Source organism: Hyla sarda, chromosome 2 (genome assembly GCF_029499605.1).
Source record: "Hyla sarda isolate aHylSar1 chromosome 2, aHylSar1.hap1, whole genome shotgun sequence".
Lineage (NCBI taxonomy): Eukaryota > Metazoa > Chordata > Amphibia > Anura > Hylidae > Hyla > Hyla sarda.
In genome coordinates, this window is record NC_079190.1 from 112,241,107 (window position 1) to 112,265,992 (window position 24,886).

Sequence of the window (24,886 nt, forward strand, 5' to 3'; positions counted from 1 at the left end):
CCCCAGGAAAGGCAGGGGGAGAGAAGCGGGCAGCGACGGCCTCTCTCCCCCTGCCTTTCCTGGGGATGTATAGGGGTATACACGCGCACACACGCACCCTTATTTTACCATGGATATTTGGGTAAAAAAACTTTTTTTACCCAAATATCCTTGGTAAAATGAGGGTGCGTGTTATAGGCCGGTGCGTGGTATACCCCGATAAATAAGGTAATTGTCCTTAAGGCCCAAATGGGCTGAGTCCTTAAGGGGTTAAGCACTCAGAGACTGGATTTTCAAAACAAAACCAATCCCCAAAACTATTAGGTGGCCAAACTCGTGGCTGAGCGAAGTCTTCCATCTGTGTGTGTTCTTTAGTATAATTGTCTCGGTCACATAGCACAGGGAAGAGAGAAAACACAATTTGCTGTACCAGGCACTGAAGACGGCCCTCATATGGGCCTGTAGATTGAAAAAAAAAAAAAAAAAAAGTTATGTCTTATAAATACAGGAGTTAAATGCCAATGCAAAAATGAAAATAGGCTGTGTACTCAAGGGAAAATGTTTTGTGTCCTCTTGGTCCAAACTGCCAGTAGCATTGAGTGTTGAAAGGAAACTGACAGCCTGTTCCCCACTCTGAAGCCAATAGAAAAAGTTCATAGTGTTGTTGACATTGTAAACCATCAGGTACTTACCCGGCTCCATGGTTGGCAGATAGTGCCGTTATTAGCCGGCATACAGCGTTTCCTGTATCAAGTCTCCATCCGCTTTGCTCCAATATGCCTGTCCACCTCCCAAATAATCATGGAGTGAGCGGGCATGTAAGAGCAGAGGGGATGGGACCAGGATGCTGGGTATGCAGGTTGCCACCTCCCTTGTGCATCGGAAAAGATTTTTACATTTGCACTGAAGGGTAATAAACCAGAACAGTTCTGGGCAGTGGCATTGTAAAGAAGGGTGCGGGGGTGTAGAGACTGCATCGGATGACACCCTCTGGTTTGGTGAAAACTTGACTGATTGTTCTGTCACAACCTAGCAGCTCTTAAGGTATTCTGTTCCACACATTCTCCAAATAAATAATTATGGACCACCAGACACCATAGGGTCAGGATTTGTCAGCCCAACAGGTATGTGACGTTGGTTGGTGGGTAGAGTGTAGGGACTCTGCATCAAGCCATATATTGATGTCCTGAATGAAAACAGAGCAGCACCAGCAGTGTGCCTCCATAATTAAGAGTGGGGCAGCCTGCTTGCAAGTGTAATCATCTTGGGGGTGGGGGTACTTAGAAAGGAAGGAGGCACAGTAATGGTGGGGGGCGCCTCATGCATAGAGGAGAGTAACTGGAGGGCAGGCATTAGGCACAGTATTGTAGGGGCTGTGGGGACAGTAGCCACATGTAATGTGGACATTAGATGAGTTTCTATTGCTAAAAGCCAAAGCCTAGCAGACCCTGAACCACACACAATGTTAAAGGCTTATTCCAGGCCAAAACTTTTTTTTAATATATCAACTGGCTCCAGAAAGTTAAACAGATTTGTAAATTACTTCTATTAAAAAATCTTAATCCTTCCAATAGTTATTAGCTTCTGAATTTAAGTTGCTGTTTTCTGTCTAACTGCTCTCTGATGACTCACGTCCCGGGAGCTGTGCAGCTCCTATGGGGATATTTTCCCATCATGCACCGCTCCCGGGACGTGACATAATCATTGAGCAGTTAGACAGAAAACTTCAGAAGCTAATAACTATTGGAAGGATTAAGATTTTTTAATAGAAGTAATTTACAAATCTGTTTAACTTTCCGGTGCCAGTTGATATATATATATAAAAAAAGGTTTTGCCTGGAATACCCCTTTAATGTGAAAGACCTAATTGTGAATCTATTGATTTAATCATCTCAACCGACCACAAGAAAACATATTTGGCGTGCCGTGGAAAGAAATATGCACTTTTGTCTGTGTGGGACAGACATTACTGTACAGGGATGTCTTTACTTTAGGGTAGTACAGGAGGTCTGTATTCTCCTGAGGGAATGTGGGCTACTGTACTTCCGGTACAGAAATTGAACCCTCCCCTAAAGTTCCAACTACTTGCAGCACAGATGTAGCACCAGAGGCAAAAGCTGAATGTTAGAAACTCAATGCAGTGGTAGCCCGCGATGCCTCCGGCACGCCATAGACTTGGTGTCCAACATTGGAGGGAAACAAAAGGTATATGTGTTGGACAGGGGAACGATTTGTATGCCAGATGAATGAGAGCAGACCCAAAGTACAGGTACAGTAAAATCTCCCTTAGTGGACACCTCCCAATAGTGGACAGTTTTTAATTCCCCAGCAAAGTTCCATAAGTCCTAATGTATTTGCACCCTACGAATAGGGGACACTCCCAATAACGGGCATGGACACCCCCCCAATAGAGGACAACCAGGCTTATGTGCCAGCCCTACCTTGTACACAGGGTCGCCGTCAGGGGGTACAGCCACTAACAAAGTAAGGTGCCCAGGCCCCCGCTGCACCCCCAGCACAGAATCAGAAGACCACTGTTTAAACAGTGATCTCCTGCTTCTGCACATCCACCAGCCACATCATTCACCCACCCCCCCTCCTTCCCTGATCCTCCCGAGCCACTTTATCCCCCCCCTTTATTATCCCATGTGCCACATAATTTCCTCTTGATCCCCCCTGTGCTATTTCATTCCCCCCTTTACTACCCTTTGTGCAAATTCATCACCCCCTCTTTACCACCCCGAGCCATTTCTTCCCCCTTTTATTCCCCTGCGTCACATCATAAAGAGAGCGGTGATGAATTTACACAGAGGATAATAAAGGGGGAATGAAATGGCACGGGGGGGGGGGGGGGGGAATGAAATAGCACAGAGGGATCAAGAGGGAAATTATGTGGCACGGGGGGGGGGTAAGGGGATAATTTGACACAAGGCACAGGGGGAATAAATGGGGATGAAATTATATGAGGGAAGGATAAGGGGTAATTTAACAGAACTGGGAGATTCTACTGTAATATTCCGTTTTATAGGTAATTACACTCTGGAGTGAGTACAGTAAAGTATTCAGACATTTAGAAAAGGTTTTTGAGCCTTTTTCCCAATCTCTCAATAGCGGACACTTTTTTATTCCCCGTGAGTGTCCACTATTGGGAGATTCTACTGTAATGGATTAAGTTCTAGCATCAGCTTCTATCCAGTTCTTTTTAACATATGGGAAGGGGTTATTCTCTGACCATATCTGATCACCAAGTTTGAGGTGTTGTTTATAATTGGATATATTAAAACTGAAGTTTTAATGTATACATTTTACTGGAAGAGACAGTAATGTCTTAGAATTTGGCAAACTGAAATGGCCAAAAATGTGGTACAAGTCCACCCTTACTGATATTACACAATGGCAATTCCTTAACATTTTACACAAGAAAATGTAAACCCTAATGGTGTTTTTTAGTACTGTCTCAGTCCATTGTACCAGGAACCAATCTCATCAGAAGAAGAAAACCAAGAACAAAAATGAATAGACAGCCAAAACATGGAAGACATAATAGATATCCCCATATGGTTGCCTTTTGAACAACCTAGATTCAGTTGTAAATACAGGTCTATGTTTTTGACATCTGTTATAGACTTGTTTAATACCTTGTCTTTGCTTTGTTACCCTTATATTTCATGTTTAAAAAAAAAAATAAGCAGAAATCTAATTTTTGCAGGGATTATATAGCTCTAAAGCCATACTTTAATGTATGTTTCTAAAAGTATAAAGTATTTCACTGTAACACATTTTCTGTTGCAGGCGGATAATCTAGGACTAGGTGCAGCAAAGCTTAAAGGGGCACTGTCTGATTCAAAAACATTTTATATGTGTAAGGCTAAGTTTCTACTTTTTTTTGTGTGGCCCAAAAAAAGCCAGAAAAAAAAAAACACCACAGCATTTTCCTGTGTGGCATTTTTTTTCTTGCCTTTCTTCAGGCGTTTTTTGCCTTTGAGTGGAAATTGCATTTTTGGCCCCTTTGACTTTTTTCAAAATGTGTTGGGTACCAAAAAAAAAAAAAAAAAAAGGAAAAAAAAAAAAGGCAAGGATGCAGTAGTGATGGGAAAATATATTAAATTAAAATTTATATTCACTTCTCTTTAAAATTTTTTTTTTTTTAGGTAATACTACTACTCCCAGCATGGAACAGACTGTTCCATGATGGGAGTAGTAGTACATGTATTAATAGACCTATCACCCTGGGTGTGACTCCTGACACCCGATACGATCGCCCATAGTATAGCAGAGATGCAGAGTGGCTCTATACAGCGCTCGCATCTCTGCTCTGTACTTCGGCCAGTGATATGAATAGAACATCACTCATTCATATTTTCCGCCCAGAGTGGGGATTGGCCAGATGGTTGCAGCCAATCACAGCTCTTAGAGGGAAATATGAACGAGTGAGTGGCCGGAGTATAGTGCGGAGATGCGAGCGATGTATACAGCCACTCCACATCTCTGCAATAGCTAGGAAGATCACATCGGGTGTCAGGAGTGATACACGTTGTGATCTGTCCTTTACTGCAGGTACTATTACTCCCAACATGGAGCACGCTCTGCTCCATGCTGGGAGCTGTAGTACCTGCATGAATAGACAGATCGCAGCGGGTGTAACTTCTGACACCTGTTGCGATCTGTCTATTAATGCAGGTACTACAGCTCCCAGCATGGGAGTACATGCAGTTAAGGACAGATCACAGTGGATGTCACTCCTGACACCCGCTGTGCTCCTCCTGTATAATATATAGATGTGGCCAGCCACTCTTCTATGGTCCCCTGCACTGACGTATATATACACCTATTCATATTTTCCGCAGAGTTGTGATTGGTTGGAACCATCTGGCCAATCACAGCTCTCTGCGGGAAATATGAATAGGTGTATACCGTATATACTCGAGTATAAGCCGACCCGAATATAAGCCGAGGCCCCTAATTTTACCCCAAAGAACCCAGGAAGTTATTGACTCGACTATAAGCCTAGGGTGGGAAATGCATCCCCCCCCCCCCCACGTAATCATCCAGGCACCCTTCATCATCATCATCATCATCATCATCATCATCATCATCATCATCATCATCATCCCCCCCCCTTCATCATCACCGCCTGTCAATCCCTTCATCAGTGGTCTTCAACCTGCGAACCTCCAGATGTTGCAAAACTACAACTCCCAGCATGTCCGCAGGTTGAAGACCACTGCAGTCTTCATCATTATCCAGCCCCCCCCCCCCCTCCTTTTGTTTTGTACTCACCTCCCCTCAGCGGGAAGTTAGGGCGAGCTGGTCCGGGCCATCTATGCTGCAGGGACCATCCGGTGGGGATGATTAGTCGTTGCAGGCTGTCCATTTTCACTGGGGGGCTGGATGATGACGAAGGCCGCAGTGGTCTTCAACCTGCGGACCTCCAGAGGTTTCAAAACTACAACACCCAGCATGCTGGGAGTTGTAGTTTTGCAACATCTGGAGGTTCGCAGGTTGAAGACCACTGATGAAGGGATTGACAGGTGGAGAGTTCACTCAAATCTAAGCCGTGGGGGGGGCGTTTTCAGCACGAAAAATCGTGCTGAAAAACTCGGCTTATACTCTAGTATATACGGCAGTGCAGGGAACCATAGAAGAGTGTCCGCTGCATCTATACATTATACCGAAGAGATCTGTCCATTAGTACAGGTAATCCTACTCCCAGCATGGAACAGTGTGCTCCATGCTGGGAGAAGTAGTACTACCTAAAAAGTGAAACACACAGACACTACATTTTTATTATCGTCTGCTACATTTTTTAGTGCCCTACCCACACACAGAAATTGATCCCTGTTTTAAAAATTACTAACATTTTTTTTTTATAAAAAAGAAATTTCGTTAGATACAATTTTCTTCATCACTACTGTATCTTTAAAAAATTTTTTAATGGTAACCTATGAAATTTTAATAAAAAGGTATCTCCATCACAAAAACACCAAAGTTAAAGGAAAACTGTCAGCTTTGTCCCTCCTGCACTAACCAGCAGTACTGGCTGGTAGTGCGGGGGACGCTGATCAGTTTGATCTTTACCGTGCCCGGATCCGCTGCGCCGTTTGGCCTTAATCTTCTATATATTCAAATGAGGTGCTAACTGGCACTCTGACGTCAGTGCCGGCCGCAGCGCCACCCAGCTCATCAATATTCCTCCCCCTCCCTCTTCTCAGTGCCAGTACTGCTGGTTAGTGCGGGGGAAGAAAGCTGACAGTTTTCCTTTAAAACCCACATGGCGTTTTTTTACTCCTATAGACTTCTATGGGAGAAAAACGGCACAAATTTAGGGGAAAACGCCATAGGCTCAACATGCTGCGACTTTGCAAAACCGCCAAGGAGCTTAAAGAGTGTGAAAAAACGCCAAAAGCATTTAAAAAAAAAAAAAAAGCCAAACTGAAAAACACAAAGTGGAAAAATAATTTTGCCATTTCTCATTGATACAGCTAACATCTGGCCGCAGCGTTTTTTCAATGAAAAAACGTCATGGGGGCCGTTTTGGTGTTTTTTGAGGGGAAAAATGCACAAAAACACCCAAAGTAGAAACTTAGGTTTTAGGTGTAAGGCTTTCTAATATACAAAAAAAAAAATAATAATAATGGGGGAGATTTATCAAAACCTGTGCAGAGGAAAAATTGCCCAGTTGCCCATAGCAACCAGATTGCTTCTTTCATTTTTGGAAAGGTCTCTGGAAAATGAAAGAAGACTTTCCGATTGGTCTTTCTCTGCACAGGATTTGATAAATCTCCCGCAAAGTCTTATAGAAATCATGGCTTATGAAAAAAGATCACTAGGGGTCCCCATACCATCCAGAACATAATTCTGTCCAGCTGCAACATCATCTTTGTCCTAGCTGAAGCACAGGCCGGGACAAAATCCTGTAAAGGTGAATGGGACTAGCACTTCTCTGCGCCCACTCCTGTCCTGTCTATCAGACTGCAGAGACTCAGTGAATCTCTGAGCTTCACTGAAGACAGACCTGTATCGCTCTTCTGCATTTCTTCACTGAAAGTTTTTGATATATAACATGAAATAAAAATACACAGATATATGCATAAGAGGTGGACATTATGTAATTATGTGATAATCCTCCTCTCTGTAACATGTGCAGCATGAAAACAGAAGAGGGGTTTTTAGAGAGCAGCCTGCAGTTTTCAAATGAGGAGACCCAGCACAGCATGGTGAGTGAGCAGTGGATGTCAGAATGAGTGAGCAACAGAACAGAAATATTTGTGAACCAAATACAGAAGTGATACACAATTTTAAGGGTACGTTCATACATACAGTATACCAGTGGTCTTCAACCTGCGGACCTCCAGATGTTGCAAAACTACAACTCCCAGCATGCCCGGACAGCCGTTGGCTGTCCGGGCATGCTGGGAGTTGTAGTTTTGCAACATCTGGAGGTCCGCAGGTTGAAGACCACTGCAGTATACTATGCAGATTTGATGCGCAGGATTTGTAACTGCAGATTAGAAGCGGTGCTCAATCATTTAGTTTACACTGAAATGCGCAGCAGAAGATCCTGAGCATCAAATCTGCGTGGTGTGAACGTACCCTAAGAAAAACAAAAAGACAAGATCTTTATTATGCAAGTTTTTATATTTCCCTGGACACGCTCATGCATTAGAAATATTTTCTTAAACTTTCATCTCTAAAATGTAAGCACATAAATATGTTTCAATATATAAAACAGCCCATTGAGACTGCAAAAATAGTGTATTTTTTTCAAATCCGTAATAAATACAAAAACCTAACTATACACTTCATGGACCAGGAATGAGAGAACATTCACTTCTGTTATAATAGAACACTACATAAAACCAGCAGACATTATCCGGCAGGTTAGACCTGTGTGGATGCCACAATAGATTTCCTAGCAGTTTAAATAAGGAAAATGCTAGTTATAATTTTGTAGATATGACAATAGAATTTACATTGCTTGTTAGACTTCACTACTATAAACAGCTTTCTATACAGTGCACGGAATGCTACATAAGGCTGCGCGCATTTCATTGCAAGGCCACAGGTAAACCATAAGCCACAGGAGCTGCACCAATAATGTACTTTAGCTTGGGAGCCTGGCGGGATTCGGATAAGTATTTCAGAAGTGAAGCGCCAGCCCCGGCCTTCAACCATCCTTGCAGGAATGCCACAGTGTAGCGGTCAATCTCTCTGTCTGTGACGTCCCACAAGTTTCCGACCACCAGGGGGCTGTTTAAAAAAAATTAAAAAAAAATTTAAAAACATACAACTGAATAAGCAAGCAGCTTATCTTTACCTCAAATGTTACCATTGGTCAAGACCTAAAAGTTAGGGTGCGTTCACACGGAGTAAATAATGAGGAATTTACTCCGAAAAATTTACGGGCGGAAAAAAGAATGTTATTTTCGCGCGGAAATGGGGGAGAAAGAAGTGAAGGGTTTTTCAGCCATTTCCGCGCAAAAACTATGTCAGGCGGAATTTTTTTTTACCGTTGATTTCTGCTCGCGGATTCTGCTTGAAGAATGAACATGTTCTTTCTTCAAGCGGAACGGAATTCAGCGTCGGAATTCTGCTAGCAGAATTTCCACAGTGTGAGCAGGACAGCGGAAAAAACATTAAAGTCAATGGGCAGAGGAGATGTGCATTAATTTAGAGCGGAGAATTCATGAGAAATTACTCGAGTAAATTCCTCTTGAATTACTCAGTGTGAACGCACCCTTAAAGTGAATCTGTCAGCTGACAATTATATTAAAGGTTATAATAAAGGTACAATGTGTCTACTTTGCCTTATCAGTCTGTGCTTCCATAGTGGAGAAAATGCCTTAAAAGGAGAAATCTAATGCCGGTATGTACAGGAAAAACTTATCCCCTATCTACAGGATAGGGGATAAGTTTTAGATCCCGGGGGGGTCCAAGTGCTGAGGACCCTGTGCTCGTCTGTACGGAGCCGTTTGGCAATCTTCAGCTCTCCCATAGAGATATATGGAGGGGGCGGGGGTCGTGACACGTCACTTTGTCATACATACTATCACGGGGGGCCATAGCGCTCGGACCCCCATGATCTAAAACTCATCCCCGATCCACGTTTTTCCTGTACATACTGGCATGAGACTTCTTTAATAACTACATTCACCCACATTAAACAGCAGTACTGGCTGGTAGTGCGGGTGACAATGATCAAAATGATACCTTTTGTGTCCAGATCAGTCGTTGCGTTCCGGAGACCTCTTTATTTTAGTGAATATGCAAATGAGCAGTCTGGGGCATGGGCGGAGCTACGATCCCATCCTCTGGCACAGTGACGTCACCGCTGTTCAGCGCTCGGCCCGGTTTATTAATATTCCCTTCATTCACTGTTGTCTTAGTGCCTTCTGCACAATGCAAAACTACAACTCCCATCATGCCTGGCTGTCTGGGCATGCTGGGAGTTGTAGTTTTGCATTGTGCAGTAGGCACTAAGACAGAGCAGGGAACAAAGTGAATATTAATAAGCGGGGCCGAGCGCTGACGTCACTGTGCCAGAGGATGGGATCGTAGCTCCGCCCATGCCCCAGACTTTTGCATATTCACTAAAATAAAGATGTCTCCGGAACGCAAGGACAGATCTGGACACACAAGGTATCGTTTTAATCAGTGTCACCCGCTCTATCAGCCAGTACTGCTGTTTAATGTGGGTGAATGTAGTTACAGATTTCCTTTAATTCTCTGGTGTCAAAGAGATGTTCCCAAGCCTCTGAAGTGCTGAGGGCTGGTCACCTCCTCGATCCCCTCCTATCTCTATCACTGCTTGATTCACAGACAGGACTCCGCTTCCTGCACTGGACCCCAGTTTCCAAATCTTGTTCCTGCGCTGTGCATACAAATTGTGCACAGGTGAAAGATTTGGATATAGGAATTTGTGACAGTCAATTAAGCAGGGATGCCATCTACACGCGTGCGCTGGATAAAACGGATTGCTGCACTCGAGTTCTGTGGAATTAAGTATCTTTCCTAAAAGGGGTTACCCAGGAATAGAAAAACAGAGCTTATTTATAACCCCTTAAGGATGCAGTGTTTTTCAGTTTTTACATTTTCATTTTTTCCTTAAAAATCATAACCCTTTCAATTTTCTACCTAAAAATCCATATTATGGCTTTTTTTTTTGCATCACCAATTCTACTTTGCAGTGACATTAATCATTTTACCCAAAAATGTGCAACAAAATATAAGAAAAAAAAACAACAAAAAATGCCTTTTTTTTTAAATTTTCGGGGCATTCCTTTCTACGCAGCGCACTTTTCTGTAAAAATGACACCTTCTCTTTATTCTGTAGGTCCATACGATTAAAATGATCCCCTACTTATATAGGTTTGATTTTGTCGTACGTCTGGAAAAAATCATAACTACATGCAGGAAAATGTATACATTTAAAAATGTCATCTTCTGACCCCTATAACTTTATTTTTCCGCATATGGGGCGGTATGAGGGCTCATTTTTTGTGCCGTGATCCGGTACCATTTTTGTTTTGATTGGACTTTTTGATCACTCTTTATTCATATTTTAATGCTATAAAAAGTGGACTTTGGAATTTTTTTTTACGTGTGCGCCATTGACCGTGCGGTTTAATTAACTATATATTTTTATAGTTCGGACATTTACACACGCGGTGATACCACATATGTTTATATTTATTAACTTTTTTTTTTATGGGAAAAAGGGGGAATATTCTGACTTTTATTAGGGAAGGGGTTAAATCACATTTATTAACACTTTTTTTGCAATGTTATAGCCTACACTGCACACACTGATTTCCTACACTGATCACTGCCATGCATTACCATGGCATTGATCAGTGTTATCTCTGCTTGACTGCTCCTGCCTGGATCTCAGACACGGAGCAGTCATTCGGCAATCGGACACGCAGGAGGCAGGTAGAGATCCTCCTCGCCTCCTGCAAGCTGCTTGGGACACGGCGGCGGTCTCGAACATCCCGACTGAGCTGGCGGGATGCGTTTGGTTTCCACTTCAGATGCGGCGGTCAACTTTGATCACCGCGTCTGAAGGGTTAATACCAGGCATCACCGCGATCGGTGATATCTGGTATTAGCCGCGGGTCCCGGCCGTTGATGGCCGCTGGGACCGACCAGATATTACGCGGGTTAACCGCATGACCCCGCATTATATCGTGGGAGCCAGCGCAGGACGTAAATATACATCCTGCGTCATTAAAGGACATAGCCCATTATGACCCATTTTTTTGGAAATCTGATCACCTTCACTTTATACCTTAATAACTCTGGGATGATTTTACTTATGGATTTGATTCAGAGATTGTTTTTTCTTGACATATTTTACTTTAAGATAGTGGTAAATTTTGGTCAATAGTGTGACATAGTTCTAAAATTTCATGAAAAAGTAGAAAATTTTTCTAACTTTGAAGCTCTCTGCATGTAAGGAAAGTGGACATTTCATATAAATTATATATTGATTCACATATACAATATGTCTACTTTATATTGAAAGCGTAAAGTTGATATGTTTTTACTTTTTGGAGACAGAGGGCTTCAAAGTTTTGCAGCAATTTCCCAATTTTGACAAACGCAAAAAAAATAAGTACCAACGTGTGACCCATTTTGTAAACGACACCCCTCACGGAACGTAACAAGGGGTATAGTGAGCCTTAACACCCCACAGGTGTTTGACAAATTTTCGTCAAAGTTGGACATGAAAATGAAAAATAAAATTTTTATTTTTAACTAAAATGCTGGTGTTACCCATTATTTTTCTTTTTTTTATAAGGGGTAATAGGAGAAAAGGAGCCCCCCAAAATTTGTAACCCCATTTCTTCTGAGTATGGAAATACCTCATACGTGGACGTAAAGTGCTTTGAGGGGCGCACTAGGAGCTCAAAGGAGAATGAGCGCCATTGAGCTTTTGGAGAGAGAATTTGGCTGGAATTGAAGTCGGGAGCCATGTGCGTTTACAAAGACCCCCCAAATGTGACCACATTTTGGAAACTACACCCCTCAGGGAATGTAATAAGGGTTGCAGTGAGCATTTGAACCCCACTGGCATTAGACAGATTTTTGGAACAGTGGGCTGTGCAAAAGAAAAATAACATTTTTAATTTTCACGAACCACTGTTTCAAAAAGTTTTCAGACACCTGTGGGGTGTAAATGGTCACATGTGGGTTTGTTGCTTTTAGCATTAATGTTAAAACCTCTGATACGATCAGCCACCCCTGTGCAAATCCCCAATTTAATGTACATAGTGCACTCTCACCCCTGAGCCCTGTTGTCCACCCGCGGGGCACTTTAGGGGGTATTTCCGTACTCGGGAGAAATGGAGTTAAAATTTTGGGGCTTTTCCCCTTTTACCTCTTGTGAAAATGAAAAATAAAAAGGAAAAACCCAGCATGTAAGTGTATAAAAAAAATAAAGTTTTTAAACAGACGTCTTGGTGTAGTAAATTTTTTTCACTTTCAGAAGTGATAAAAGGAGAAAAATCTCCACAAAATAAGTAACTCAATGTCTCCCGAGTACAGAAATACCCCATATGTGGCCCTAAACTGTTGCCTTGAAATACGGCAGGGCTCCAAAGTGAGAGCGCCATGCGCATTTGAGGCCTAAATTAGTTATTTGCATAAGGGCGGCTGAGGCCATGTCCAGGCGATCCACTATAGAGGTAACTGGAGGGCTTACCTCTGCTTCCCTGGTGTTTATGGCTCTGTCATTGATAGAGCCTGACTGGACAAAGCTCTATCAATGGATTGCAGAGCACACAGATCAATGGAGTTCAATAGAACTCTATTGATCTGTATGAGGAATCTAATGATGCCACCTAAAAGTCCCCTGAGGGACTAATAAAGTGTAAAAAAATATAAAAAAATAAAGTTTTATTAAAAGACACACATTAAAGGAGATGTCCGGTGCAGACTTTTTCTATTCCATCCTGCCCGGGCTGCAAAAAAACACAAAACAAACTTTCACTTACCCCCATATGTTCTCCTGGACCTCCGCAACAGCTGATCGGTCGGCCGGGCTGTATACTTCCTACTTCCTTTAGCCCGGTACGTCACACGGCGCTTCAGCCTATCACCGGCCGCAGCAATGTCCCGCTTCAGCCTTTGATAGGCTGAAGTGCCGTGTGACATACCGGGCTAAAGGAAGTAGGAATTAAACAGCCCGGCTGACCGACTGTTGCGGCGCTCCAGGAGAACATATGGGGGTAAGTGAAAGTTTGTTTTGTCTTTTTTGCAGCCCGGGCAGAACGGAATGGAAAAACTCTGCGTCGGACATCTCCTTTAACCCCTGCCATATTAAAAGTTCAAATCACCCCCTTTTCCTATATAAAACCAAGTAAACATGATAAAAGTAAACATATTCGGTATCGCTGAGTGCGTAATTGTACAAACTATTAAAATATCACATTATGTATCTGTAATCGGTAAATGACATAAATGTAAAAAAATAAAAATAAACAAAAATACAGAATTGCAATTTTTATAATATCCCAGAAAAAAAGTTAAAAGCGATTAAAAAGTCCGATCAATACCAAAATGGTACCAATACAAAAAAACATTATGGCACAAAAATGAGCCCTCATACAGCCTGGTATGCGGAAAAAAAAAGCTACTGGGGTCAGAAAATGGCAATTAAATTTTTTTTGAAAAAGCCTAAAGAATCAAAATAACATGTTAGCTTAACCACAAAGTAAATGGTGTAGAAAAGAAAGCCACCAAATTTGCAAAACTATCTTTTACCATTTCAATTTTACTTCAATATTTTTGGGGGGTTTCGGAGCATATGTTATAAAACAATTAAAAGGTATCATAGTAGTTAGTTATGGCTATTATAGGACGAGGAGGAAAAAACGAGAGTGTAAAAGCGAAAATTGGCCCGGACATGTGAATCGTCATGAGGGACGATTTTGGTTAGTTTAAGTCCCGTAGACAACAGTTTTTTTTTATTTTTATTACATTTCCACATCCCTGGAGGCGATATAATAAACAAGAATAAGCAAGGAATTTGCGCATGGCACGCCTTTTTCTCCCACTATCTTCGGCCGCAATAACGGGAGTTATAACAGACGTTAGAGGAACTCCATTGAAGTGAATGGGATTCTCTTTGCCCGTTATAACTCCAGTTAGGCTCCGTTACAATAACGGTCGTTAATGTCAGCCAAAGTAGGTAAAAAAAAAAAAAAAAAAATAAGCCATTAACGTCCATTTGTAACAGAGCCTTAAACACAGTGTTTAAGAAACCTAAGTGGCACCTCTCATGTGTGCAGAACTATTGTTTCTCTCTTTCGTACAGGAAAAAAAAAATGGCAAAAAGGCAGGGCTCAACATGGTTGGGACACCCAACTATCCTAATGCATTGGTACATCATATATGGCGGATTATATTATGGGATTAACTATTTCTAAATAATTTTGTAGATTTAGGGTTCCTTTAAAATAATAATTCAATAATGAAATAAAAACAAAAAACTGCTAGACTATTGCCTTAAAGGAGTATTCCAGCACCTAAAAACTTGTTTCCTATCCACAAGATAGGGAATAAGTGTCAGATGGCCTCTGGACCCAGAACTGTGTACTTTATAAGGGTACAACTACACACATACTACGGTATACTTATTTAGAAGTTCACAGACAATAGACTTACCATCCAGCCATTAAGTATTTCAAAACTATGCCTGCTCCTTCCAGTTCTCCCCGAACTGCCAAGGCAGCGCTGCTACATCCAAACAGTAATGCTACTGCATTACAGTCTAATCGCTGTAGGGTCTGAGCATCCAAGAAGTGCACACCAGCTCCATGCCCCACATATCTGTAGAGAGGACATATGGACTCAAGGAATTGTCTGTTCTCATTACTATCAAACGTAATACAAAGCATGCTACAATATCATATACTTACATATAGAGATCCTGATTAGTCAGGGCAGACTGGAGCTCATCAGATTTTGGAGCAGATTTGATCACTCCCTTCCATCCGGGTTCACTGCAAAACAATAAAAACACACGTAATAGTGCACTAATATTCCAATTTATTTTCTTCTTAATTGACAATTATTTGGGCTTTATTTATTTTTTAGTGTCAACTAGGGCTGGGCGGTATACCGGTTCATACCGAATACCGAATTTATTGGGCTGCACGACATGAATTTTCCCCCATACCGCAATACCGGTTGGGCCCCTCCCCCTCGGGAATGTATTATCAGCCTAGCGCAGCGCTGACCCCACATCGGGGGAACTAATCCTATGTGACCTGCCAGCGCAGTTCTGCTCCCTCCGCCCCCCCCAATTAATGATCAGCCCAGAGGGGCACTACTCACAGATGTCACGTTCAAGCACTGCCCTCCTCCTCTTTGTTGGGGGACGCTGGCGCTGGAACTCACTGTACACCAGTGGTCTCCAAGCTGCGGACTTCCAGCTGTTGCAAAACTACAACTCCCAGCATGCCCGGACAGCCAACGGCTGTCCATGCATGCTGGGGGTTGTAGTTTTGCAATAGCTGGAGGACCGCAGGTTGGAGACCACTGGTGTCCGCTGTATCCCTATGCCCGGGCTGCAAAACAGAAAGAAAATAAACTTTAAACTCCCCTACTGTCGGGGCCACACGCTGGGGACTGGAACGCTGGGCAGCCGTCAGCCTATCACCGGCCGGAGCGATGTCCCGCCCCTACAAGTGATAGGCTGAGCCCACTGTCATGTAAGAAGCTCTGGCCGGCTTCTTACATGACAGTGGGCTTAGCCTATCACTGGCAGGGGCGGGACATTGCTCCGGCCGGTGATAGGCTGACGGCTGCCCAGCGTTCCAGTTCCCAGCGTGTGGCCCCGACAGTAGGGGAGTTTAAAGTTTATTTTCTTTCTGTTTTGCAGCCCGGGCATAGGGATACAGCAGACACCAGTGGTCCAGCTTTTGCAAAACTACAACTCCCAGCATGCCCTGACAGCCGTTCGCTGGCGTACAGCGAGTTCCAGTGCCAGCGTCCCCCAACAAAGAGGAGGAGGGCAGTGCTTGAACGTGACATTTGTGAGTAGTGCCCCGCTGGGCTGATCATTAATTTGGGGGGGGGGGGGGAGCAGATGGTACAATACTCGCAGTACAGAGCAGAGTAGGAGGGGATGCAGTGTAACCCGTGGGAATCCTGTGGCCTTGCTGGGACTTTGCACCGACTTGAATTGACTTGCTATTAGATATGACGGACTTGAGATTTGGAGATATCCCACACGTACTAGGGTTCTGCTAAGGTCCAATTTACTGGAACCACCAGGGTATGAACTCACCAAATCCTGTGCAGGGAGCACTCGCAGAATTGTAGGGTTGCTTTGATAAGAGATTTTATTTAGGCTTCCCTTGGAATCACCTCACACTTCTTCTGACTTCTTTTCACACTGCAGCTCACACAGAGCTCTGCACACAGCAGAAACTGAACTCTGAACTAGAGCTCAACTAAACTGAATAGCTCCTCTCCCCCTACACTATATACAGGGCGATTTGTGGGTTCCCACTGGGCAATCAGGGTCACATGGGTACTCTGCCTCATACCTCCTTACAGATATCCTGACTATTCCTTAAGGATACAGTGGAACATAAAGTAAATTTAACAGAATAAATATTACAATGAATAGCGCAGCATCACTTGAGCAGCAGGGCCTATCGTAGGCACCTGAAGCAGTGTTTACCTGACAGGATGCACTCTGGTACTGGGACACCACAGATAGCCTTATGCCTACCCATACATGCTTAAACTCCTTAACTGTATTTGCAGCTACCACTTCTGCAGGAAAGCTATTCCATGCATCCACTACTCTCTCAGGAAGTAATACTTCCTCATGTAAGTTAAATTAGAGGGCAAAGGTTTAAAACTATGTCCCCTAGTGGTAGTATTTCTTTTAAATATACTCTCCTCCTTCACCATGTTGATTCCCTTTATGTATTTAAAAGTCTCTATCATATCCCCTCTGTCTCTTCTTTCTTCCAAGCTATACATGTTAAGGTCCTTTAACCTTTCCTGGTAAGGTTTATCCTGCAATCCATGTACTAGTTTAGTATCTTCTCTGAACTCTCTCTAGATCTATATATCTATATCCTTCTGGAGATATGGTCTCCAGTACTGCGCACAATACTTCAAGTGAGGTCTCACCAGTGTTCTGTACAGCGGCATGAGTACTTCTCTCTTTCTACTGCTTATACCTCTCCCTATACACCCAAGCATTCTGCTAGCATTTCCCAAGACAGACAGAGGTCTATGAGAGGACAAATTCCACATATTAGGTGATTGACACCATATGTGAAAACTAACCTAACAGAAATTCTGCAGCTTGGGATGTGTAGTGATTTATAGAAGCTGCAGAAGCAAAATTATTCATAAAAAAAAGGACACAAAAAGGTGTCTATAGCTCCTACTATGTGGCTTTCCACAATTTAATACAATTACAGACCTGCTGCTCGTCCACATGACCAGCATTATACTGTACTATTTGTGGACTGGAAGTGACTTTTCTATGGATCTCTCCCTTACATTTTTACATGCTCAATATAACCTTCATAAAGATGCATTAAGAGCACAACTTCTGGTCCACACAGTAGTCGCTATTGGGTTCAGCAGGACTAGAATAGCTTTGCATTGCGGAAATACAAAAAAAAATAAAAAAATAAATAGCTCACAGTCAATCTTTTATTTCTTTTTCGTTGCCCGACAACCCCTTTGAAAAGCTACTATTAAAAAAAGTAAGAAATAATATATATCTTTACATCATTTTGTAGCCACTTATGCCCTGATTACATTTGACAATTTTTTTTATTTTGTTGCCATTTGTTAAAATCAGAGGTACCCAAGGCAAAAAAAATAAAAAAATGGATAAAAACAACCAAAAATTTTCATTGATTGGGGAATCCCAGGGCTTAGAAGACTTAGAAAACTAAGAGTTTTATAGAATCCCCACTGGTGACTGCACTGCTTTGTAAAGCTGCTGGTGCTGTATATTTACACCAGTGTGTAATAATGGGTTAAGTTTAGCTCAGTTTTTATGGCATCCGACATACTTTGTTTAAAACATTTCCTAATAGAATGACTTAGTGTGAGGATGCCTTGTAACAGGCCAGAGCCGGTGCTGGATATCATGTGAAAAGGAGATTTTTTTTCTACTCACCATAAAATCTCTCTCGTAGCCTTCATTGGGGGACACAGAGACCATGGGTTTATGCTCTTGCCACTAGGAGGCGCTGACACTAGGAAAAAGTCAGTTCCTCCCTGGCAGGATATACCCGCCCACTGGAAGGGAGGAAATCAGTTTTGACACAAAGCAGTAGGAAAATCCAACCAAGAGACAAGTCTGAAGGACCCTAGAAAGGAATCCCGGAGAAACACAAAGAACCAGAAAAGGCTATCCGGAAAAGAAAGAAATGAGTGCTGTGTCCCCCAATGAACGCTACAAGAAAGATTTTACGGCGAGCAAAAAAAAAAAAAAAAAAATTTTTTTTTAAAAAATCTCCTTTTCTCAGTCGCTCTTCACTGGGGGACACAGACTATGGGACATACTAAAGCAGTCCCTGGTGTTGGAAGAAGGGAGTCAGTCCAAAGACTGAACCCCAGCCGGCCGTAAGACTCAAGCAGGAGATCCTGGGTTAAAAGGCAACCAAGGCCTGGAACTGAGCGTCCGACACTTCCCACTGTCCATGGAGATGGACTAGGACACCAAGGAAGGGATAGTCCTTAGAGACTCTAAACCAACAGGCCACAGAAAGAGATAAGAAGGGGCGATGCGGAGAACCGATGGGCTGAACCAACCTGGAAGGAGGTAGGAAACCAACTCCAAGAAGCACAGAACCAGACAGAAGGAGAACCCGGTTGGGAACAAAAAAGGGAAACACAAGAGAACCCCATACAGAGGATCAACCGAAACCAGAGAACCTGGCGAGAAAATGCCAGGGAGAGCCGGAGGCGAACCAGTCAAGGTGAAGACCAGAAACGTCTGGAAGAGAGAGACTGGAACCGTCTCCAGAGAGGCATGGTGCAGAAGATCCGAACCAAAAAGCTGTAGGCGCCAAAACCCACTGTCCCAGGAGCACAGTGTGAGCACCCAGGGAGAAGAGCGGACTCAGAGGACAACATACAGGCTGAAGAGCCGGAAGAAACCACAGCCATGTTGCAGCCAAAAAAATGGCCCAACTGGAACAACCCGTTAGACAGGCTTGCCGTCCAACCCCGGAGTATATAGACCCCGAATGAGGAAACCGAAAGTAAGGATTAACCCGGGTACCCGGAAAAGCAACATGGAACGCTCCGGGAGACATTCTGGTTTGTCGTGACAAGAAGAGAGGTGCAAAAAGATTGATCCACAATGGGATCGCAGAGAAGCCTGGACAGGGGCACTACACATACCAGAGACCGCAATCATCACAAAGGACCAGGAGGACCCACCCAGGAAATAAGGTACACCAAGGCAGTCTAGGAGAGAGCCCAAAACAATGATTAATTGGTCTTGGACCCAGCGGTCGGAGCCAACCAGAGCACTCTCAGCAATGTCTCGTCAGGATGGAAATGTAGGGAAAGGCAAAAGGGAATCCAGTTGGGACTCCCAGGCTCTGGGCACAAGAAGGTTACTCCAAAAGATCGGAGTGGCAGTGTAGCGTCACTGACACTGGGAAGGATGAGCACACGATTCCTGGGATATTGCGCCAAGGAAGGAAGAGAGCAATGGCAGGCTAGCTGTCGCTGAGCTATACAAGATTGCATAAACCCCCTCCTACAAGGAAAATGCCCTAGCTGCATGAACAGCAGGAGACAACCAGAAACAGGAGGAGGGCCAGGCTGCAACAGTGAGCAGTAAGCACTCAAGCAGAGCCAGCGGAAAGCACTTCTGATCGCTCCCAGAAAAAAAACAAAGGCCCAGCTAGGTACCCCACCCATATAGGGGGAAGCGCGAGATGGCTCCATCTTGGCAGAAGTGCTCAGTGAAATAGTCCCCCTAGTGGAGGAGAAAACAAGGGGAGGTGGAGATGAAACTCAGGCACTGACCGCGCCAAGCTTCCTGATCCCTGTACCTCCTGTTGGAAGGGAATTTCCCAAGAGCACCATGTACTGTAGGAGCGAGGAAATGCCACCCTACGGTAACGGATCAAAGTACTGGGTGGACGTAGCCCCCAGGAACCCTGCGAAAACACCGTGGTACGGAGGAGCCATGTTGTGTCACCAGAGGGATCTGAATCCTGTACACTGGAGCTGGGAAGATCAAAAGACATGACTACGAATGCAAGTAAGAAGCACACGCAGCAACCTACAGCGTTGGGAGGAAACTCCCCATTGGGGTGAAACCTTGGACCCTGCGGGGAAAAAAAGGGGGACAGATGGTGCTGTAGAACAGGCTGTCACCACGGCAGGCCCCATGACGGAAAAGAGGTGCTCAACCGTCGCAGACCTGTGGATGAAATTCTCACCCGCGGTCTTCATATACAACCCTTACTAGAAAATAACAAAAAAAAAAAAGAGACCAGGTCTGAGGAGCTCCCAGACCTGTGTCTTGCCTCCTACTGACACTAGCTAAAACGGATTACCTCACTTCCAGTGGGCGGGTATATCCTGCCAGGGAGGAGCCGACTTTTTTTCCTAGTGTCAGTGCCTCATAGAGGCAAGAGCATATACCCATGGTGTCTGTGTCCCCCAATGAAGAGCGACCGAGAAAAGAGATTTCACATAACTGAAATGCCTTCTTAATATAAGCAGTTTGGTAATAGATTGTGGTAAATTAGTCACAGGGGTGAAACAGCAGCCAAAAACTTACTTTTTGAACCAATCTCTGAAACGCTCCTCTGTGCCAGGTAGGTTGGAGTGAGGATTAAGGACATAAAAGGTTTTCTTAGGATCAACCCCATGAACAAGGGTGCTCTGAGGCTGGTGCTGCAAGAAAAACAAAGACATCTAAACCAGAAACAAAGGCGCCTTACCAAAACCCACCATCCCTCATCAAAAGACAACAATGCCAACTTCATTTTATTGCTAGAACATATTTGTGGCGCCTATAAACAGAAGTGCGGCTGAAGACGGACATGACAAGCTGAAGACATTGTGTTCTGAAGGTGCTGTCAATGTGGGTGATACCAGGACGCACTGCCAGATTTGCATACTTTAAAATCTATTCAATCTTAACAGGAATGAACACAGCAGCTATGTACCTTTTTTAGCAGACCATAGTTGAGTAGAAAATGCAGAGATGGAAGGCGAGTCACTGATCTGGTTAGCAGACAAGCCATACTTTCCCAAGGCAACTTCTGAAGATGCTGTTGGAGGGTAACATGTCAAAAGTTTAACAGAAATAAAGTATTTCCTTGTAGCCTTGTGATACAAGGGAGCGAAGGAGGAGAGTAAAATGTTTTATTATTAGGCAGGACAAACAGTTGAAAAATAATAATAAATAAAATAAAAAATTCAGTTGACAACCCCTTTAACCCCTTAAAGCACACCAGTCAGATCCAACAATTATTTTTTTTTTAAATATATCACTCAGTACCTAATCCCGACCATGTACATGTAATTTTTGTGTGTCTAGCATCTTTATTTATTACACTTAATTTAGCTGACTAGTCTGAATTCTTCTCAAAGGGAGGGGGCGTGGCCTCACTGTGCAGGTCTCCGCCCCCTCCCTCAGTATGCTGTCTGCTCACATCTCCCCTAGCATTAGCAAAACTACAACTCCCAGCTTGTCCTCACCGACAGTAGCGGGACACAAGCTGACAGTGTGAGGATTTTTCCTCCAGCTATGAGCCCTGCGCTCACAGCCGTCAATCAAGGAAGTGTGCCCATGACATAGGTGATGATGCATGGACACAGCAGGACTAGTATGTGTCCAAGCAGGTAAGGGGGGGGGGGGGGGGCAGTTTGACAGAAAATTTTCAGTATTTCATATTGAAAAAGCCAAATGAAAGCAATTGCAAAACCCATTGGTTTTGCATGCTTTACAACATTATCAAAAGTTTTTGTATCTGACAGCGCCCATTTAAAGAGGTACTCCTCCCCAAGACATCTTATCCCCTATCCAAAGGATAGGGAATAAGATGTCAGATCACGGGGGTCCCGCTGCTGGGGAGCCCCGGGATCTCATCTGCAGCACCCCGCTGTCATTACTGCACAGAGCAAACTCTCTCTGTGCGTAATGACGGGCAATACAGGGGCCGGAGCATCGTGACGTCACGGCTACGCCCCCTCGCGACGTCACGGCCCTCCCCCTCAATATAAGTCTATGGGAGGGGGCACGGCGGCCGTCACGCCCCCTCCCATAGACTTGCATTAAGGGGGAGTGCCGTGTCATCACGAGGAGCAGAGCCGTGATGTCACGACGCTCCTGCCCCTGTATTGCCCGTCATTACGTACAGACCTAGTTTGCAGTAATGAAAGTGGGGTGCTGCAGCCAAGATCCTGCATACAGGGATGCATGAGGGCTAATTTTTTGTGTTGTGATCTGAAGTTTTTATCTGTACCATTTTTGTTTTGATCAGACTTTTTGATAGCTTTGATGAGCCTGGCTGAGTTGCTGGGAATGCTTTTTATTAACTTTAGACGCGGCGATCAAATTTGAGTGGGGGAAAGTTGAAAGCCGTTATTTATCATTTAATCAAATTTATGAGATTTACAGCTTTGTATCAGTAAACTGAAGCTCCAGTAAGCACAAAGATAAATTATCAAGTTACTCAGAACAGGAGTTAAACTTAAAGATGATATCAGGCAGATTTTTTATTTATTCATTGTGCCTGGGCTGCAAAAAAACAAAAACAAAAAACATTACCCCAATGTCTATATAGGTCTTCTGGGCCTAGTCTTCTTCTGCATCTTGGAGCCCGACAATTCACGCTGCAATCAGTTTATCGCCTCCTGCAGCGATGTCCACCCTCGTCCGGTAATACACTGAACGCAGTGTCATGTAACGGGCCTTGGCTCCGCCTTGTCCCTGCTGCCTGAGCCCGTTACATGACACTGCGCTCAGTGTGACATGTCAGATGCGGAAGACCACCGGACCCAGAAGAGCTATATCGGCACATCGGGGGAGCGGCGGAAGGAGAGTTAGCTTATTGTATTGTTTTGCAGCCCAGGTACAATGGATACAAAAAAAAAATAATTCCACTGGATATCTTTTCAAGAGTTGCTGTCAAAATAAATATGCAGCGTATATGATACGTGTGACCCTACCTTTAAACAGATATTTTGCTGCCAGAAAGTTATGCTTTCAAAACATTTGGGAATATTTATCAAAACCTGTGCATAGTAAAAGTTGACCCGTTGCCCATAGCAACCAATAAGATCACCGATTGGTTGCTATGGGCAACTTTTGCTATGCACAGGTTTTGATAAATCTCCCCCATTGTGTTCAAAGAAAGAGGTATGGAAAGTGGTTAAAGAAGTCCCACGGCTAAAGGTTTCAGGCCCAGACGGGTTACCATTTGAGGTATACAAAAAAAGCATGGAATAACCCTAGTCCCAAGATTAATATCACTGTTCTGATAAATCTTTACACTGGGGGTTCTTCCGCCAACCATATCACTTATGCTAAAGTGTCCGCCACTATCCATGAGGTCCCGAGTGCTGCTGGTAGGAGCCAGCTTGGACCGAGAACCCCAGCAATGTACATTTACGTATGTGTTGGACTTACCACTGGATTAAGGGGGCATGGGCTGAACTTATCTGGGGACTGGGACTGCCCCCCCATTTGCCCAAAAATCTGGTGACTGGTACTTCGTTTCTCTCAGATTTCCTGCCGACAGGTCTGCTTTAAAGGAAATCTGTCATCAGAATCACCCGCACTAAGCCTGTTACACAGGCTTGTAGTGCGGGTGATGCTGATTAAAACGCTATGTACCTTATTAAAAACCGAGCAGTGGATGTTTAGAAATCTTTATATTTACTTACCTGTCAATCACAGGCTTGGGGCTCAGTTACGTCAGCGGGACTCGGCCGGCCATTGATGTAAAGTTTCCTGTGATCTAAAGCTTTTACAAGTGCGCATGCGCGGGTTAACGCTAGCGTAAACCCGCACATGCGCACTTGTAAAAACTTTAGATCACAGGAAACTTTACATCAATGGCCGGCCGAGTCCCGCTTCCGAGTCCAGAGTACCGCTGACGTAACTGAGCCCCAAGCCTGTGATTGACAGGTAAGTAAATATAAAGATTTCTAAACATCCACTGCTCGGTTTTTAATAAGGTACATAGCGTTTTAATCAGCATCACCCACACTACAAGCCTGTGTTACAGGCTTAGTGCGGGTGATGCTGATGACAGATTTCCTTTAATGGGGAAAGCAAAGTTGTGTCACCGCTCACCTTGTCCAATATTAGAACTAGATGTCCTTCAGTATTTTCTGTTTTCAATTTCACGGTATCCACAGTTTTCTGAAGCAGCTCCACCGCTTGTTCCATCTTTGAGGTACAGAATCCTTGGACCAAGGAATGGATGTGTTGTGGGGTTAAATGGTGGCAGCCTCCTAGAATTGCCTGCAAACAAAAGGAATGACCATAGTTCACCAACACTTTGTGCTACACATGAATGTCCTAAAATAGTTTTATGTAAGTAAAGCTTGAGAACTGTAAATGTATAAGTACAACTTACGGTAATTTTCAAGAGAATGTGTGCTGACAGATAATAAGTACACTGTTTATATCGACAGGATGCAAATCCCTACATACAGAAGCTAGTTAAGGGGCATTCCAGTATCAGTAGATAGTTTTTAAATAAAACTATTATCCCAGGACAAATTACTTACTAATATGTTCTGCAAAAGCTCCGGACACTACAGGAGTGCTGTTGGAGAGGAGTTGGGGCAAACAGGCCAGAATTTCCCATTAACAAGTAAATACAACCAAGTCTAGTCTAGCCAATGCTTTGATTATTAGAAAGATACTTTTTAA

The 24,886-nt window shown here is 43.7% G+C and overlaps 1 protein-coding gene across 8 annotated transcripts in view; it reads right to left on the reverse strand.

Annotated features, from left to right (window-relative positions):
- Nucleotides 1-7,454: 7,454 nt before the first annotated feature.
- Nucleotides 7,455-24,886, reverse strand: part of ESPL1 (extra spindle pole bodies like 1, separase) — a 60,796-nt gene continuing 43,364 nt past the window's right edge. For 6 of the 8 annotated variants that reach the window (XM_056555284.1, XM_056555285.1, XM_056555288.1 and 3 more), the window contains 6 exons: nucleotides 24,302-24,472; nucleotides 21,165-21,269; nucleotides 20,774-20,889; nucleotides 14,901-14,984; nucleotides 14,647-14,811; nucleotides 7,455-8,229 (listed from right to left, as the gene is read on the reverse strand). In XM_056555284.1, coding sequence (XP_056411259.1) covers nucleotides 8,028-8,229; nucleotides 14,647-14,811; nucleotides 14,901-14,984; nucleotides 20,774-20,889; nucleotides 21,165-21,269; nucleotides 24,302-24,472 — 843 coding nt within the window. In that variant the 3' untranslated portion in view covers nucleotides 7,455-8,027. The remainder of the gene's footprint in view (nucleotides 8,230-14,646; nucleotides 14,812-14,900; nucleotides 14,985-20,773; nucleotides 20,890-21,164; nucleotides 21,270-24,301; nucleotides 24,473-24,886) is intronic. The other 2 variants (XM_056555290.1, XM_056555291.1) reach the window with 1 other exon arrangement.